Source organism: Hemiscyllium ocellatum, chromosome 3 (genome assembly GCF_020745735.1).
Source record: "Hemiscyllium ocellatum isolate sHemOce1 chromosome 3, sHemOce1.pat.X.cur, whole genome shotgun sequence".
NCBI lineage: Eukaryota > Metazoa > Chordata > Chondrichthyes > Orectolobiformes > Hemiscylliidae > Hemiscyllium > Hemiscyllium ocellatum.
In genome coordinates this window covers 50,285,483-50,305,151 of record NC_083403.1, presented here as the reverse complement: position 1 = coordinate 50,305,151, position 19,669 = coordinate 50,285,483, and the positions used below count along the sequence as shown (strand labels likewise).

The 19,669-nt window shown below is 38.1% G+C and overlaps 1 protein-coding gene across 5 annotated transcripts in view; it reads left to right on the top strand.

Annotated features, from left to right (window-relative positions):
• The window catches only part of map7b (microtubule-associated protein 7b), a 142,308-nt gene extending 124,804 nt beyond the window's left edge, over nucleotides 1-17,504 (top strand). For all 5 annotated transcript variants that reach the window (XM_060849904.1, XM_060849918.1, XM_060849888.1 and 2 more), the window contains 6 exons: nucleotides 3,455-3,556; nucleotides 6,845-6,895; nucleotides 6,978-7,047; nucleotides 9,432-9,564; nucleotides 14,576-14,811; nucleotides 15,602-17,504. In XM_060849904.1, coding sequence (XP_060705887.1) covers nucleotides 3,455-3,556; nucleotides 6,845-6,895; nucleotides 6,978-7,047; nucleotides 9,432-9,564; nucleotides 14,576-14,811; nucleotides 15,602-15,612 — 603 coding nt within the window. In that variant the 3' untranslated portion in view covers nucleotides 15,613-17,504. The remainder of the gene's footprint in view (nucleotides 1-3,454; nucleotides 3,557-6,844; nucleotides 6,896-6,977; nucleotides 7,048-9,431; nucleotides 9,565-14,575; nucleotides 14,812-15,601) is intronic.
• The last annotated feature ends 2,165 nt before the right edge of the window (nucleotides 17,505-19,669 follow it).

The following is a 19,669-nucleotide window of genomic DNA, read 5'->3' as shown; positions in this document are numbered from 1 at the left end:
CGCAAAAGAAATGAGGGTGATGTGAGGGGCAAAAGAATTCGGGCATTAAGTTGTTAGGGTATGTACGCCACTGCCTGGAAATTTTGGTGGAGGCAGTTCCAGTTGAGGCATTTAAGAGCATTGGATGATTACTTGGATAGAAGTGGTGTCAGGATTATGAGAAAGGCAGGAAATTGGAACTGGGTAATAGAACTGGTACAGGCACGACGTGTCAAATGGTCTCCCCTTTAAAACATTTCTGATTCTGTGATTGAGATACTTGAGCGCGTAATACCACAAGGATTCTAGGAGCTGCTGTTCCCCACAAAGCTGTGCTAATATAAAGATGTGGTGATAATATCAAACTCCCCTCACAATGTGACGAATTGATTGAACAAAGAATACCGCTGTCAACCCATTCTCTCCACACACACCCACACCCACACCCCTCACCAAGCTACACTTCAGGGTAAAGATTTTGTAAAAGAAATAAAGGACATCTGTATTGATATCTAATCTAGCAGTGCTCCAATCGGACACTAGCCTCTTCTTGAATGAATGTGGTTTGCTTTGTTTCACTGTTGGCTCGAGGTGTTTCATTATGTCACCTGTCAGATTTGAAGTTTCCTTATTAATTTGTTCACCATGTTGTTTACTTTTTCAATAACAGTACTGTGGATCAATCTAAAATACATTCTGGTAGTTTCCAGGGCATTGATCTGTACCAACGTTAATGACTAAATTACTCATTGATGTTTATGAAATATGTATGGACCTGATTTGCCCTGTACTAGCGTAATCCAGCCAGATGGTAGTAGGTACATAGAGCTGTCTTATGGCATTGCCTGTTTCCCTTACAGACATAATCAATTGAGAATCTGAGGCAGGCTAGGTATTTGTGGCTAGTATGATACAGCTATGCCTTATAAGTTAGAAAATTTGGCAATTTTTTTTTCTGTTGCTCGGAGCAACCTGTAGGAAAAATGTTTCAAGACTGCTATTACCTTGATGGCTTCTAGTAGCCATTCCCATTATTCAATGGCATTCAAGTAATTGCTGTAGAGCTGTCATGCAAATTGTGGACATCTATTTCCTAGAGCATGTTTCATACATATTTGGTATGGTTTGATACTATAAACACGAGTTGGCAAACCACTGCAAAAGACCGCTAGTCAACTGAGATTTAGTCATGCAATATTGTGTGTATTACGACAAAAGTAGGCCATTCAGCCTTGAGTCAATTAGATTGTAAAGAGTTAACTAGGGATTTCTGTGTTCACAGTAAAACCAGGAGTTTAGAATTCTCCAAAAACCCTTATATGTCCTAAGACGGAAGTCAGCAGAATGTACGGAAAGGCCTTGAAAACCAATAGGGTTGAAGCAAACAATACTAGGATTGTCAGAATAGGGCAATATAGGGCCTACATGAAGATACATACCTAGGACTTTGTCTGTTGGTTTGTTGTATGGTTATGTATTAAGAAGGTTGGAATTTGAATTACAGAATGTGCAGTCATTACTAAGGGTGTGTAAAAGTGATGAATTTCTTGTATTCAGCAGAATTTTATTTCAGCTACTTTAGAGTGGGCAATCCCTGCATATGTTTCAGTAAAACAGTTGTATACCTGTGTAAGAGTTAGACTGTATAAATTAAAAAAGGATACCTGTGTTCATAGTAAAACCAAGGGAGAATTTTCCACATGAACCTTGGTTATATTGTGACCATAGAAAATCTTATTTAATTTTTCAATTGTCTGCTCCTCCATTCAGTCAGATCATTGTTGATCTGATAATGCTTCAGTTTTCTGCCTTTTCTCCCAAAGCTCTTGGTTTCCATGATAATTAAAAATGTAAGTCTCACATGTAATATACTTATCGACCCAGCTTCCACAGTTTGCAGTTTAAAAAAAATCCTGAGAAACTCTCCCCTGTGAGAAGAAATTCCTTGTCACCTGTTTTAATTGAGTGACCCCTTCCTCCACAATGATGCCCTGTGGTTCTGTTCTCTCCTGCAAGGGGGAACAACCTGTCAAGCCCCCTAAACCTGTTTATATGTTTCAATAAAGTTCCTCTCCTTGTGCTAAATTCCATAAATTCAGATACAACATTGTGAAACACTCCTCATAACAAAATCCCTCAATGTTCAGATCAACCTAGTGAATCTTCTCTGTACTGCATTCCATTCCCAAAGTACATTCATATTCTAGGTATGGTCTAACTAGTGACTTGTATAGTTTTATCAAAATATCCTTACTTTTATACTCCATTCCTTTTGAAGTCAAGGGCCACCTTCCAATTTGCCTTCTATATTACTGACTGAAGTTGTATGCCAGCTTTCTGTAATTCATGCACGAGGAAACCTCTCCCAACCCCATCCCTCAGTATTGTAGCTTTCTGCTGGCTTTCTCCATTTAAATAATATTCACACCATCCCTTTTGCCAAATTACATAAACTCATGTTTTCCCCACATTATATTTGCTAAACCATCTATATCACTGTAGACTGTATGTCATCCTCACCACTTTCCTTCCTGTTTTTGTCATCTGCAAATTGGCTACAGTATGTTCACTTTTCTCATCCAAGTCATAGCATACATTATAAATAATTATTTTTCTAGCACTGGTCCCCGTGGCATACCACTAGTTGTAATTTCCGCCCTTGAAATATTCCCCCTTAGCCCAACTTTGACTTCTGAATTATAAATCTTCTGTCCATCCAAACATACTACTCTCAACATCTTGTGCTCGAGACTTATTAGATAGTCTTATGCATGCTGCCTTATTAAATAAGTTTTTATTGGTAATCCAAGAACTGTATAACACATTACTGGTTTTCCCCTTCTCCCACTAGTTACCTGAAAGATTCTAATAAATTTTCAATGAAGCTTGGGGCCTTAGTCTTGAAATTTGAGTTAACCACATTTCTGTGGATGTGGAGTCCGGCACTTGCAGGCCAAAACGGGTAGTGACAGCAGATTTCATCTCCTGAAGAGCATTGGTTTGATCTGATACTTTCACGACCATTGGTAATGGGGTTTAAATAGCTGATGTTTAAATGATCAACTGCCTCCATTAACCAGGAAGCCTGTGCTGTCCCCAAACTCACCCCTGTGAAAACCACAAAAGACAAGTTTAGGGACAGCACTTCCAATCTTCATGGTTTCATCTGGAGCAAAAATCAGGGCTTTAATTTGGTGTTAAACTGGAAATCAAATGGACATAATAAAGTTCACGTGCCTGGTTTCCATGTCTATTTGGATCGTTGAAAGAGCACTAATTGTCACCTGTTTGACTTAGACTGTTTTGTACAATTGTGCTTAATTAGCTCATTTAATCATTACTAACATTGTTGTCTTTTTGTTTTACATCTTGTGCGTTACTTTTGGTTCTTGTGGACAAGCTGAGAGTTTACAGCACTGAGTTTGCTGATTGTGGTTGTTCAAGTGATAAATCTGGTTAATTACAATGTTTTCAGAAAGAAGATGATGCTCGTGCTAGAGAAGAAGCTGAGAGATTGCGAATAGAACGTGAAAAACACTTTCAAAAAGAAGAACAAGAACGAATGGAAAGGAAAAAGGTAATGTGCCTGTTTTAGGGAATGTCTTTTTTGCTCACTTCTATGTTGCCTTGAATGTTCTGTCACGATGATGGGTTTTAGTGCATTTGCTGGTCACCCTTTGACTTAAAGAAATGGCCAGTTTTCTTTAGCCTAAAGAGGAATACCAACAAGATTTTGAATGGTCACACCTAATATCCGTTCACATGGTTTACAACAAGAGTTACAAAAGTAGCCCTAATTTAAGTGTTTTTTGTTTTTGTTTTCGCCTCCTGTCGCTTGCATTGGTGAAGAAAATTTGTTCTCGCCTTGGCTGGAATAACCTAACTTGGAAAAACTATGGATCCCATTTAGAATGATGTGGCTTTGTTCTGTGTACAAGACAGTGTGCATAACAAGAAATGTCATCTATTTTGTATGGACTAGTTCATGGATTCCCAAACCATGATTACTAGGCCAATTCTTTTGTTTTGGCCCTAGATCACAAGGAGGGCAGAGAATGAGCACAGGCAACATAGGTTCCTCCCATGAGCAAGATCTGTTTTTGTCTTGTCTCTGCCTGTACTTATTTGGGAGGGGAGAGTACCTTCAAATTACCCCACGTGTGACAACATCACATGAACCTGATTGGAAGATCATGCTGGGAAGACTGGTCATGCTGCACTTGGAGAGTTGGTGGCAGGCTTACTCTAGTAAAAAGTGAGGTCTGCAGATCAGAGCTGAAAATGTGTTGCTGGTTAAAGCGCAGCAGGTCAGGCAGCATCCAAGGAACAGGAAATTCGACGTTTCGGGCATGATTCCTGATGAAGGGCTTATGCCCGAAACGTCGAATTTCCTGTTCCTTGGATGCTGCCTGACCTGCTGCGCTTTAACCAGCAACACATTTTCAGGCAGGCTTACTCTATGAAGGTATCCTTGTGTAGCACGTTTCAGAGCTAATTTTTCTATGCATATATGTATGATATATGTTTATCTTTAATGTATGAGCTTTAATGATCAAATATTAGCTGTTACTATCCAGCTGTGTTGTTTCAGTTAGCATCTGGTGTCATCTCCATTTTAATGTTTCAAAATTCAGCACTCAGTGGGGGAGTGTTTGTGAAGTGATAGATTGAATAATGATTGACAATATGATAAAATATTGCACAGATGCCTCACTTTTTCCCCCCTCTATTGAATGGTGTGCATAATTGGATAATTGCAGGAATATATAGAAAGTTTTGTTGAGTAGCTAACTGAGATGTGGTTCAGTTTCCAGAAATGTCAAATAGTGTATTTTCAAGGTCAGGTACAGTGAAAAGAATTGCAGACTTTTGAACATTCTTAGCTTTCTAGATGTGTAGATGGAGCCTTTGTGTATATTTCAATATATTTTAGTAATAATTGTACATAATGGTGTGTAGGGGAGGAGTGTTTTGTTACATCCAGTTTCCTTGAAATGACAGCAGTTGTACTAAGTGCAGCATATTCAGTGTGCTCAGGCAGATTTCTCTATTTCTGGGAGATATCCAGAGCTTAGGGGTGAAGGCCTTGCATAATATTGGTTAGCTTTTTAATCCCAATCAAGCTGGAGTATCAATTAGATAAGTCTTCGAGTAAAAAGTGAGGTCTGCAGATGCTGGAGATCAGAGCTGAAAATGTGTTGCTGGTTAAAGCACAGCAGGTTAGGCAGCATCCAAGGAACAGGAAATTCGATGTTTCGGGCCAGAGCCCTTCATCAGGATGCTGCCTAACCTGCTGTGCTTTAACCAGCAACACATTTTCAGCTATCAATTAGATAAGGCCATAAAAAAGAATTTTAGATTTTATACATTTGGGCGTTTAATTTATTCAAACATTGGCTAAAATAGTGCTTTTCTGGCCATTCTTTAAAAGGTGATAGAGCTGTTGAAGCAATATTGATGTATTAAATTCTGTTTTAAGACAACATGTTGAATAATGGGGAGTATTTTTGTGAGGAAAGGCAAGGTTTAAAATAATGATTTCAAAAAGCTTGAATTTTCTGAGAAACTAAAAGGATTGCTTCCACTGGTTGTTGAATCAGTAATGGATATTGGATAACCATTTATCAGGACTGACACCAAGAAACCAAACTTGGAAAGAAAGCACCTGCATGATAGCTGTCCTGATTATTGCGCACAGGTTATCATGTAAATTCGTGAAAGGGAGTATGCCCATCATGTTTGCCCCTGAACAATGTCCACCTCTACCTCAAATTAACTTGAAAACAAGTCAAACATTTTAACGGTGAAACTGGACCTTACATGTCTACTTCACAGATAACACAAGAACCTATATTTTCTCCATTAACAGAATGTTGCTGATGTTATCCCTGCACTGTCTTCTAATATTAATCACTCCTGCAAACTGACCTTGGAGGGCCATGCAGAAAAAACAAAGTTAGCACAAGTGTGTCTATCACCCAAATGGGCAATATAAACATGAGCTGTGCCAGTGAGATGCCAACTGTATAGGTCATAGATTCCCACTGCTGGCCAATTGTATCAAATAACAAATTTTCGATTTTATTCTATATTTTGCATCTTTTTCACTGAGCACAGGATCATGGCAACCACCTACCTTTACTACATTGGTCAGGGTTTTACCATTAGGAATTAGATCTGCCTGCATTGTCTGAGTTTTTACAACTACCTAAGGATGATAGTCAGTGCTTTTCATTGCATACCAATGAGGCTTCAGCCAATCTGCACGCTCTTCTCATGTTATATAAATTGTGGTTCTCCCCCTCTAATCCCCTTCCCAAGTTTGGTTTCTTTTATCTAAGTTCTTTTATGTGGTTCCATAGCTCAGGGATTAGAGCACTGGCCTTTTAAACAAAGGTTTAACGTGAGTTTAAATCTCAAAGGCCTTGTCATCTTTGCGTCATTCAAGAGGGCATTGGATGATTATTTGGCTAGAAATAGTGTAAAGGAATATGGAGGAAAGACAGGAGATTAGCACTCTGTAATAGAACCATTGCGAGCATGGTAAGCCAAATGGCTACCCTTCTGTGCTGCAACAATTGTGATTCTTAGAGCAAAAGTAGTTGCCTTTTTTGTTTCCCACAATATTTAAGTTCTGAAGTAACAAGCAACTATTTATGTAAAGAAAGGGAATTTAAAAAGGTCAATAAATTCTTCCAGAAAATTTTCAGTGATTGCTGAATAGTGAGGCTTTCTGGGCGGTAATTTTTTGTGGTGTCCGTTGTGCAGAATGTTGATTTTGCTTAGTACTTAGCATGAGCAAAATGTTGGAATTTAATACATTTGGTAATTCACTTTCCATATTGACTGAATTTGTATCTTCTAGAGGCTTGAGCAAATCATGCAAAGAACAAGAAAATCTGACACTTCTGAAAAGGTATCCAGAACTTATGAATTATTCAAAATATCCTGGTATATGTATCGTTTTAGCATTAATTCATATGCACTTTCTTTCACAGAAGGATAATCGTGTAAGTCTAACCGAGCAGAGAAATGGAGAAGTACATAAATTAGCATCTCTCAATGAAGGTAACTTTTAAATAGTATTACCGAGCTGTGTGGATATTGAATTATGCAATTGAACTTTGGCCCTTCACTTCAAGTTTAGACTGTGTAGTCCAGAACAGAATGGTTTTTAACTTCTGGATTTGAGAGAACTAAGTGCCACCATGCTTAATCTATTCTGAAGGCTTTAATAGCCTGGCAACTCCCAAATGAATAGGAAACTGGCTAAAAGTTTCACGTTATAGTTATGAAAAGGTGAATGATACCATAAGAACAAACTTGCACTATACCCCTTGCACTGATTCAAAAAGCATTTACGTACTCACTGATCATCAAGAAATAGGACTTAATGGCTTTTAAATTGGTAAGTATATCTAGAAGTCCTCAAACCTGTTGCCAATGTCCAGTTATACCTGAAAAGCATCCATGTGTGATGCATAAATATAGATTTAATAGATGGATGCTGGTATCTATCCAAGTGGACTTGCATTTGTAACTTTTGCCACCAATATCTGATCTTCAGAAATAGTTCTGAGTATCGCAGGAGTCTGTCTAGCTAGCAGTCCTTTTATTTTAGATCAGGACCCATGAAACCCAAATTGTACAATTTGAACCCAAAATCTAATTTCTGAATTGTTTTCTCCCCACTGAGTGATTACAGCTTTGATCTCCAATTCCTTTGGTACTTGATCTTTGTTTTCTGTCTCACCTAGTGTTTTTTTTGAAAGGACCCTTCCTGGTTCCCGTTGAAACTTTAATTTCTCTGGGTGCGTTCCTCAAAGTCATTAAATTCATAGAATCCCTACAGTGTGGAAAAGAGGCCATTTGACCCATCAAGTCTGCGCTATCCCTCTGAATAGCATCCCACCCAGACTCAGCCCCACCACCTGATCCTTGTCACTGTGATAGGAAACTGGCAGAAACCTGCGCAGACATGGAGAGAATCTGCAAGTTCATAAGGACTGAATTTGAATGCATCTGTAGTGCTGTGAGGCACTGTGTTGTCTCTAAGGGAGAATTCAGCACACCAGCTAGTGTTTGATTGTCAGCTGCAGTAGTGGGATTTGAACCCAAGGATTGGTTCAAGTGTTTGTATTACTAGCCCACTGACATTATCAGTACTCCATTGTCACTCTGTTGCAGAAACTCTTTGCATATGTGGTTACCATAGGTCACATAGGAGTCTACCAGTCTCCATATGCTGGCAATACAATAAATCCTGCCCTGCTATTTTTATTGTTTCATTTAAGTAATTAGGTGTCAATTTAAAAAATCACTCAAAATTATCACTTGCTTTTTTATGTAGTTTAACTAGTTAACATGAATTTATATAATATTTCTTCCTTCTGCGCCATCAAAATGCTGCCCCACTTTAGAAAGGCCGGGAGGAAAATATTAAAATACATTCTAATCTACTCACTTAATCAGTGCCTCTGTCCCTTTCTAGAACCACTGTTTATTTTTTGTGACAGACTAAAACAGCATGTCTATCTGTCCCTCCCTGCCTCCTTCTCTGACCAGGTGTAAGCACTCATCCATGCTGCATTCAAATAAGCCAGCACTTCTGGGTAACCAGAAATTTTAGAGAGTTGAGTTAGCAACCAGTTCTAACTAGCCATAGGATCAACTACTTACAACTGTGTTTCAGCAGGGAGTTTGGTTATCACTGACTGAAACATGAAGAAGCTACAATTTGCTGTTACAGTCAAGTAAAATTTTATCAAGCTTGTGTTTGTGAGATTCTTAATAATTCCCCACTTAGCTTGTTATGCATTTGGCTTTGCTGTTCTCCAACAAACTAACTTTGGACTTCACAGAAATGTGTTGAATTGAACTGAATTGTCATTCATTTAAATTTCAGCATATAAGTTTATCCTACTCAAAACTCTACATTGAGGAGAGAACTTCTTGGCAGGAATCAATTTTGTGAACCTTCACTGATCTCCCCTCCAAATGGAAGATGCAGGCTGTATTTTTCCGTTAGTGAGAGAAATCAAAATTAAGGACCATGAATATAAGAACCACTGTTAAATCCAATTGAAAAGTTATGGGGAACTTCTTTCCCTCAAAGAGTCATTAGAATATAGAGCTTACAATTGCAAGGAGTAGCTTGGACAAACAAACATCACTGCATTATGAGTCAGCCAGATGGAGAAAATAATATGTTCGGTATTAGATGAAGTGGGGAGAAGGCTACTCTGCAACATAAACTCTGGCACTGTCTATTAAGGGCAAACACTCTTTTGGCATTCTGTGAATTCTACACTACATAGTATAGTAGAGTTAGTTACTGTAACTATAGTATGGTTAGAGCCAATAAATATTATGTGATGGATTTAATGATGTAATGTTAAACTTGATCAAGTGTTTTCAAAAAATAGATGCAGAAATAAGTATTTATATTTCAGCATCCAGCCAGAATCCTAACTTAACCGAAGCAATACCAAAAGTCCCAGAAGAAATGGTGGATCAAGAGACAGTAATTAAAAATGTGGACAATAAGGTGGAATTTGTAGACCATTCTCAAATAGATAAAGCATGGTAAGAGTGGTGTTAATTTAGTTAACAATGCTTTTGATACTTGAGTGCTAATCTAGATTAATTGAAAATAAATTAAGAAATATTAGCAAGTGCAATGCAAAAGCTATTGAATACAAGGTATGCTTACTAAATATACTCTGGAAAGTAATTTGATCAATTTTAGTCTTGCATCCTGTAATAGTTATAGAATTTCAAGACGGGGGGAGAAATGCCTCTTGATGTTTTACCTCCTGCCATCCTCTCAACTGCATGATACAACAACGATTAAGTTATTAATTGATCACAGCTGTCGATTTTTATCAGTTGGATCTGGTGTAGAATGGTGTAGATCTTTTTGTAGAATTCAAATGACATCTGCATTTCATTTAGACTCCCCGATCCAAAGTTCCACTCCATGTATTGATCTATTTTGAGCTTGTTTCTCTTGTGCTGCTATCACATTTTATGTTGGAAATAGTGTCGTATCTGCTATCTATAAATCTTTATTACATCATTTACAGAGCTGAAATATTCATGTTTCTTTGTAATTCAGCTCTCTGATACGAATGATCAGTTTTGCAGCATTTCAAAAGGGTTTATTTTAACAACAAGAAAACAGGAATAGGCCATTAGGCCCCTCAAGCCTAGCCTGTCAATTAACAAGATAACAGCTAATCTACCCCAGCCCTCGGTTCTTTTCTTTTATCCATTCATGGGGTTTGGCATATTTGGCCATACTTGGATAGATTGATTGCCCATCCTTAGTTGTTTAGAGAGTAGTTGAGACTCCACTACATTGCTTTTATGGTAGTTCATTGTAGCCTCTATTTCTGTATATATTTCAAAAATCTACCTCCTTTAAATACTGTCAGTGATCTCACACCTCAATTCTGTAAGATCGACCATTCCAGACATCTCAGTTTTAAGAGTGTTACAGAATAAGGAGATAATGTTCCCTAGTTTGAAATACCTTCACTTGTGGAAGCATTATCTCAACGTCTCACCATTAGAAAGTTGTCTGTTTCACCCCTCATTCTTCTAAAGCCTAATGAATAAAAGTCTAAACTGTTTCTGTTCTTGATAAGTCAACCCTTTCATGACAGAGTCTGCCTAGTGAATCTCTTCTGAACTGTCTCCAATGCTAGTATATCCTTCCTTAACTATGGAGCGCAAAGCTATACACTACTCCAAGAGTGGCCTCCACAACGGTTTGCATGGTTGTAACAAAATTACTTTATTTTGGTGTCTCCACTTGTCACCTGTACCTGAACATTGGGAACCCTCCAACCACAAGGGATGAACTCAGATTTCTCCAGTTTCCTCATTCCTCCAACCCCCCACCTTGTCTCAGTCGATTCCCTCGAACTCAGCACCGCCCTCCTAACCTGCAATTTTCTTCCTGACCTCTCCACCCCCACCCCACTCTGGCCTATCACTCTCACCTTGACCTCCTTCCACCTATCACATCTCCATCGCCCCTCCCCCAAGTCCCTCCTCCCTACCTTTTATCTTAGCCTGCTGGACACACTTTCCTCATTTCTGATGAAGGGCTTATGCCCGAAACGTCGAATTTCCTGTTCCTTGGATGCTGCCTGACCTGCTGCGCTTTAACCAGCAACACATTTTCGGCTGCGAACACTTCAGCCTTAGCTTTTGCACTGATGTGCTGGACTGTTCCATCATTAAGGATGGGGATTTTCTGGCGCCGCCTCCTCAGTGAGTTGTTTAATTTTCTACTACCATTCACTGGATGCGGCAGGATCAACAAGGTCATGGAACCACTGGAAATGGGAGAGAGCCTAAACTAATATTTCATGTCAATATTTCATATTGGAGGGGATTCTGAGAGAGAGGCAATTATTGATTCTGGATAATCAGCATGGTTTCATGAGTGGGAGCTTGCCTTTCAAATTTCATTGATGATGTGACCAAGAAGATAGATGAGGGCAGAATAGTACATGTTGTTTACATGGACTTTAGTAAAGCCTTTAACAAGGTTCTACATGGTAGGATGATTTAGTAAAGTTAGAGTACATGGGATTCAGGGACACCTTGCCAACTGGATACAAAATTGATTTGAGTGTATGTTATGGACTAGACCAGACCTCCTCAACATATATTAAGAAGGTAGCCCATACCCTAACCTTTTTCTTACTTTAAAGGTAAATGTCAGGTGCTGCATTCGATTGGTCAAATTACTCAATGTTGAGCAAAACATAGTTTATTCAAACACTATAGTCAAAATGCAACAGAGAGAAGAACTTGAATAATATTGGAAACTTAATTTGTAATAGTTCCTGTATTTATTATTCTGTTGGGTTCCAATGTATTGATATCCGATAAACCACTTTGCAAAAGGCAAATTCAGAAAATAGATTCGTCTTGCATGCCCAGGAAGAGAATCCCCAGCTTTTGGCTGTAATTGAGGGGGGGGGGAAAAATAGCTTCAGCTTCTTCAAGGCCCCAACAGCAACTGCTGCTGAAAAGCTAAAAATCCCCAGTTCTGTGGATGGTAACTTGGCTGCACTCATTCAGGCTGCTTTTGTTGTTCCAGCTTTTAAAAAAGATAAGTTTGGGAGAAGATTTGTAGCTCAGATGCTCGTTGTTGTGGTTCTGTTCGCCAAGCTGGGAATTTGTGTTGCAGATGTTTCGTCCCCTGTCTAGCTGACATCCTCAGTGCTTTGGAGACTCCTGTGAAGCGCTTTTGTGATGTTTCGTCCAGCATTTATAGTGATTTGTACCTGTCGCTTCTGGTTGTCAGTTCCAGCTGTCCGCTGCAGTGGTTGGTATATTGGGTCCAGGTCGATGTGCTTATTGATTGAATCTGTGGATGAGCGCCATGTCTCTATAATAGTAGTGTTGTCCCAGTCGAACTCCTGTTGCTTGTCATCTGAGTGTGTGGCTACTAAGGATAGCTGGTCATGTCATTCCGTGGCTAGTTGGTGTTCATGGATGCAGATCGTTAGCTGTCTTCCTGTTTGTCCTATGTAGTGTTTTGTGCAGTCCTTACATGGGATTTTGTACACTCCATTGGTGTTGCTCATGTTGGGTATCGGGTCCTTCGTCCTGGTGAGTTGTTGTCTGAGAGTGGCTGTTGGTTGTGTGCTGTTACGAGTCCTAGTGGTTGCAGTAGTCTGGCTGTCAGTTCAGAAATGTTTTTGATGTATGGTAGTGTGGCTAGTCCTTTGGTTTGTGGCATGTCCTCATTCCGTTGTCTTTCCCTTAGGCATCTGTTGATGAAATTGCGGGGGTATCCGCTTTTGGCGAATACACTGTACAGGTGGTGTTCTTCCTCTTTTTGCAGTTCTAGTGTACTGCAGTGTGTTGTGGCCCTTTTGACAGTGTCTTGATGCAACTTCTTTTGTGTTGTGTGTGTTGGGTTGGTTGCTTTCATAGTTCAGGACTTGGTCTGTGTGTGTGGCTTTCCTGTATACCCTTTGTGGTGAATTGTCCGTTTGGTGTTCTCTGTACCATCACATCTAGGAATGGGAGTTGGTTGTCCTTTTCTTCCTCTCTAATGAATCGGATTCCTGTGAGTGTGGCGTTGATGATCCGGTGTGTGTTCTCTATTTCTGTGTTTTTAATGATTACAAAGGTATCATCCACATATCTGTCCCAGAGTTTGGGTTGAATTTGCAGTAAGACTGTTTGTTCTAACCTTTGCATTACTGCTTCTGCTATGCGTCCAGAGATGGGTGAGCCCATGGGTGTGCCGTTGATTTGTTCATATATTTGGTTGTTGAATGTGAAGTGTATTGTGAGGCACAGGTCCAGTAGTTTGAGCATACAGTCTTTGTTGATAGGTTCCCATCTTGTTGTCTGTTCTGTATGTCCAGCAGGTTGGCTATTGTTTCTCTGGCTAGGGTCTTGTCGATAGAGGTGAACAGTGCCGTTACATCGAATGAGACCACAGTTTCTTCCTTGTCTATGTGTATATTTCTGATGTCCAAGAATTCCTGTGTTGACTGTATAGAGTGTCTGGATCCGCTGATCAGGTGTTTCAGTTTCTGCTGTAGTTCTTTAGCCACTTTCTGTGATGGTGTCCCTGGTAGTGATACTGTGGGTCTGAGTGGGATGTTTGGTTTGTGCACTTTAGATAGTCCATAGAATCTGAGGGTGTTGTTGCTTTCAGGTTTCATTCTCTGTAGGTCAAACCTGGTTATCTGTCCTTTTTTTTTGCAGGTTCCTCAGTATGTTGTTTAAAAAAGATACTCCAAGGCTTCATAAGCTATTTATCTTCTCATAGACTGCTCATGTACTTCCACACTTGAATACACATGACAATAAAATGCTAATTCATTTATTTTGTTATAAATGCTGCGTGCATTCAGATAAAAAGCCTTAAGCTTTGACTTTTTACCACTGTTACTTATTCTGGTTTATTTTCTGCACTCTTCTGCATATATTTGATGATCAGGATAGTATAGCAAAAAAATTAATGAAACATTAAATAATTGGAATATTGTAGCCACTTCTGGCAACCTTTTTTTGCCAAAATCGGGGAAACCTCAAATCTGTAACCAATGTCGATTAGCAATTTAGGTTGAGACGTTTATGGTACAATTCTAGTTAAAATCTAAATAGAACAATGCAATCTGTAAAACTACATTTGTAAAAGTCATTTGTTGCTGATCCTTTTTTTTAAACGTTTGAATTATGTTGCAGCATGATGTTTGTGTGGCCATGTGGCCTATTCTCCTTATCCATGAGTGGTGTATAATTGATATAAATTGAGCTTCATCTAACATGGCGATGTTTTGCTAACCTCTAACAATCTCCTGCTCAAATTTGGAGTCTTCTCTAAAAAATGGACTGGCAATGTTAGGAAGCCAGCAATGACTTTTTCATCTTACAGAATCTTTGGGAATGCTAGCCTTTTGGCAGATTAAACTCTAAAATATATTGTTGCTAATAAAATTATAATCACAGCTTACTTCTGAAAATATTGCTTAATCGTGGTATCCAAACCAAATAATATTTACTTGGCTGACTTTTTTTTTGTTGTTGTTTTGTTTTGAAACATATTCTTTAGTCCTGCTGCCGAGAAAATCATTAGAGAGAATGGAGTTTCTGTGCAAAATGAAAACTTTGAAGATTTTATTGATCTCTCACTTGAGATAAAAGCTACTAGAGTAGCCACAGAAACTAGAAGTGATAATTGTCAGGGTAAAGATGACATTCCTGTGAATCCTATTATTGCATTTGAGGAAAATGGATCTGTGGAGTTATTGACCAAAGTAGAAAGCATTCAAACTCATCAAACAACAGGTATGTAGCTAACTCACTCTGTTGGTGTATATAAGTTTTTAATGTTTTTTAATAATATTAATATTGTGTATGCAAAGTAGTAAGTTCCAGCACTTGAAGATATGGTAATGAATAGAGAAGTGGGTGTCTGTATATGACTGAAGTTTAAAACCCCAATTTCATGGAGGTTTATGAGGCTGAAGGAGTTTGAGATATGAGATGAAAATTTAAAAATCCAGGTTTATGTTGACTTAAGTGGTTGTTCCAGTAAGCACATGGTGATAAATGAACAGGGCATAGTTCTGGGATATTAGAAACAGTTTTCACTCAAAACACATCTATATTTTCTATCTAGCATTGATTTGAATCTGTGATATTGTTTTGGTTTGGCATCCGAGAAGTCCAACGTGCAGCTTTAAATTTAGAAATAGTTGGTTAGCAAGACGGTGATCAAGGCCAAATGCTGGATTGTCACTAGAGAAACAAAAGTTGAACTTTTTCCTGCATGTTCTGTTTTACAATGGAAATAGACAATAGTTTATCTTGTTCTCTCTCTTTCTGGTACTCTATGCATGTACTTTTGCAGGGTTGAGAAATAAATTGCTGCAAGAAAACTATTGTGAGACCTAGAAGATGGATTAAATGTAAAATTTGTTCAAATTATACTTTTTGGAAGGGTGCTCCAGAACACTGAATTTATACTTTGTCCCCATTTACCCTTTTGTGTTTATCTGATTTCCACATTTTGAATTTCTATTTCATAAATGTAACTACTTACTCTAATTTTATTTCTGTTCTTTATTTCCCCCAGAGGTGATTTAAGAACATTGAGCAGGAATAACAAAGTGTGATGTTCAGTAAGCACAGTCACAGCAACTGGATTTCCATTTGTTTCACATCATGAGGGATTGAAGTGCCACCATTTTGCTATCCAGCATCTAATTTTTAAAAAGCTAGAAACTAGCCGCAACTTTGAAAATGGAAATATGAACTTGAGATGTGGTTAGCGAGGAATTCATCATTGCTAACTGAACATCTAGTTAACTCTGATCACTGGTTAATCATGCTTAGTATGCATTGTATATAAACTGCTTTTCCAACATATTCCTTCAGGAAATTGACATTCTTCTACATAATATGACAAATGAGAATGACAAATTTGTGATGGTGAAGGGCAGTACTTCAAAACTAGCAGTACTTTCACTTTTCAGAAACCTATTACTTGAATAAGCCTGGTTGCGCTGAACATAGTTGGTAATGAGGCCGTATAGATAGATACTTAAACCAATTGTTTAAATATGGCATGGAGAGTTCTGCCAAGTTCTCTGTAATCTCATAAATGCCATTTTAGATACTTCTCTATTGTCTCCAATTCAGAATTTTATTAACACCAGGTCTAATAGAAAAATATCGAAAATAGTGTGTAATTAATTGGATCTAATGGCAAATCTGTGAATAATTAATAAAGGACCTGTTGCACAACAGTTGTTGTTTACCACAAGGATACTTTGAGGCACATTAGTTATGCCAGTTAGATGTCTCAAACCGTGTAATGATCTGATGAGAAGACACTTGAAATTTACATGATACAAGTTAAATATGACTAGTTTTCAATTGCCACATCAGATCATGAGATTAACTAAAAGTGATTTATGAAGTCTTAATTTGTGCTTGTTTCAGAGCAAGAAACTGGATTTGTACCTGGAGTTTGAGATGGCATTCCTTCTGTGACTTTCGAGCACTAGATTTTGAGTCTTTAAATTTAACTCCTTGGTAATTTACTGCGCAAATGAAGCTCATAACTCCATTTCATGTTTAGATCTTGCTGCTACAGAGCATGACTGTAAAACCTTGCACTTTCTCCTTGAGTAGTAAAATTATTGCAGACAATACTAAATATGATCAGAATTCAGTTTTTTTCTCTCGAGAATTATGATTAAAATACTTTGCGAGAGTCCTTTATTCATAAGTGATCATTACAGGAAATAAGTATATAAAATAGGTTAATTTAAAACCAGCTGGTGTACATTTTGTGATAAATGAAAGGCTGGATCTAAGCTTTTAAAATCTTCATCCATCCACAAGTATAAAAAAGCCATTTAGCATTTGTTCAGTAATCATTGTATAGCGGCATATTCTGTTCGCTTTCATTTTTTCTGTATCATCTATTCATCCATGTATATAGAAATTATTTAAAAATGGGGAAGAATCTTTACATTTTCTTTAGCTTTGTTTTAATCTGTATAGATGGGTGTACAAAAATTCTTTTGAGTTAATATTTTTAGATTCTAAATTGGTTTTCAGTTGTAATATGATAATTGCCACACTAATCAAGTGTGTGTTTTTTTTGCTGATTTACTTTTACCAGTGGAATGTTCTGAATTGATTTATTTTCTACTGCAGAGTCTATTCTTAGTGGTTCAGGTCTTTGTACTTCTTTCCTGCCTAATTGCAATACAAAACAATGAACTAAATGAATTTTGTGTTTGTGAATACATTTGGCCAATAAGCTGGCTTCTCGTACGAAAGGCACTTGAGTGAAGGCTCAGAAAAACCTGCTTGATTTTGAAAGAAAAATGCTCCCTTGTTTTCCACTTTCTCTACATTTCCCAACTTACCCAACTTTTGTAGTTCCAAAAGATGTTCCTCAAAATTTGTTGGAGACAAGTTGATGACTTGCACAAACAAATGCAATAAAATAATAGTTTCTGTAACTACTGTGTTTTGCACTTCTCTTGGTTCCAGAAAATTAAATTGAAAATGTGCCTTAGCTTATATTCACACCATTCTGACTGGAATTGGTTTATAGATGTACCTTTTCAGAAAAATATTGAAAAGAGGAGTTTGTGTACTTGTTATGGGTTTTTGTGTTTCAAAACTTACTTGACGTGCTCATATTCACTTCCATTTCAGTATTTAGTAACTTCTCTTGTTCTCACTGATCTAATTTTCCTTTATAAAACTCAAAGCAAGAGTTTAATCATGGAACATCCTACTATTAACAGTGGGACCTACCAACTGAGACTAAGCCCAATAATACACTTTTCTAAACTTACCATCCATACTAAGGCTTTTTTTCCCTCAGTCATTATTCTGCTACGTAATATAGGACATGAAATTTAAGATCTGAAGGGGTGAATCTTGTTATTTCTAAGATCATCTTTTAGAAAACGTCTGTATAATTGTGAGTTATGTCTTTTTAAAAGTATATTTTATCGCTTCGAACTTGCTATAGCTCAAATTATACACTTGACAATGTTCTCCCAAAAAAAACTGTCTTGAAGACTAGTTCAGCAATGGGCTAATACTACCAATATCCTGGACTACCTAGCTAATGATGTATATCCTTGAGAGTTTTCTTGGATTCCAAACACACTTCAGTTAAATTATGGAAGCTTCTGTCTGACCACCTAGCCTTTTGTAAGTGATCAGTTGTTTCTCCTCAATGTGATACTTACATTGAGGAAAATGTTAGTAGAAAACATGCTGTGGATGTAGAATTTTGATATCTCGCCAGTGCAAAGAGATGGGGACAGGAGTAGGCCTGCTCCAACATTCACTGCAATCATGACTAATAATCCAGTTTGTTTCCTTTTTCCCCCACACTACTTGTACATGCTTTTTATGTTATTGGTATTTAAAAATTTGTCAATCACTGCCTTAAACAATATCTTAGCCCCTGAAGACTGAATTTCAGTCCAGAATTGTACATTCTGAAGTGACTAAACATAGTGTTTGATCTATACTGCCTTCTGCAGGTGGTGTTTGAAGAAGTGGATGAATGGGATGCTTGGGTTGTTGTATGTTTCTGTCATTTATGCTCAGCCTCCACTGTAGCCTGATGGAGCTGTTTGATCTTTGGCACCTTTTGTAGATGCTGCTTCTGCATTTTGGGTGTGCAAAGCAGAGATTCCCATACGTCAATGGAAGTGTTAAATTTTTTTTAACCAGCGGCTCATGAATAATGCTGTAGTAATGGTTTGGCCCCTGGAGCCTGCTCTCTTATTCAATAAGATTGTGGCTGATCTGATTTGTAACTTACAGGAAATGGCAGGAAAGTAATCAGATCAGCCACGAGAAGGCAGGGAAGACAGTGGACAGAATGCCATACCCTGATCACCCATCAGCACCTTGCTTAACCATTCCCTCCCTGTCTCTGTTCATCTCAAATACCCACCCAGTCTTTTCAGGAAGTGTTCCAAAGACATTCAAATCTGAAAAATACTTCACCTTTGTCTGTTTGACATGTATTCCACTTAAGTTTTAAACAATTATGTTTGGTCCATGATTCTCTGAAGAGGAAACATCCTCTCCACATCCAGATTTGAAGCAATTATTTGCCCTGCTGGTAACCACTTGCTATGACTGAACAAAGTAGGGTGTGCTTTGGGAGTCTTGTGTCAATCGTGAATTTTGTTGATTGTCAGTGCCTCATTGTTGGCTTGAGAGAAGTCACTGATATTGAAATGCCTACCTCCAGGTTTGTAGCATTTTATGGAGGCATTGCAGGTGATATTTCCTTAGGGACTTGATGTCTAAACATTCTTCATGTCTCTGACCCATACAAAAGTAACTCTACTGCCCTCTAGACCATGAGCATAGTCAGGATTGAGGTCTCTTCCTCAGATGCTCAAAAGTTGCACTGGCAAATTAGAGGATGTGTTAAACTTCAATGTTGAAACTGCTCTGAAAGAAGACTCTTAAATGAGAATTATTCTGTTGTTCAGTAGCTCGCTGTGAGTATTGATAGTCAGGGGACAGTGTTGCATAACATTGTCTTTATGATATTTGGCCTAATGTGCAGTCTTCCCAAATGCTATGTTATGAAGGTGATTTGGAGGAGATAGTGATTTTGTTGTTCTTGGTTCTGGACTGGAAA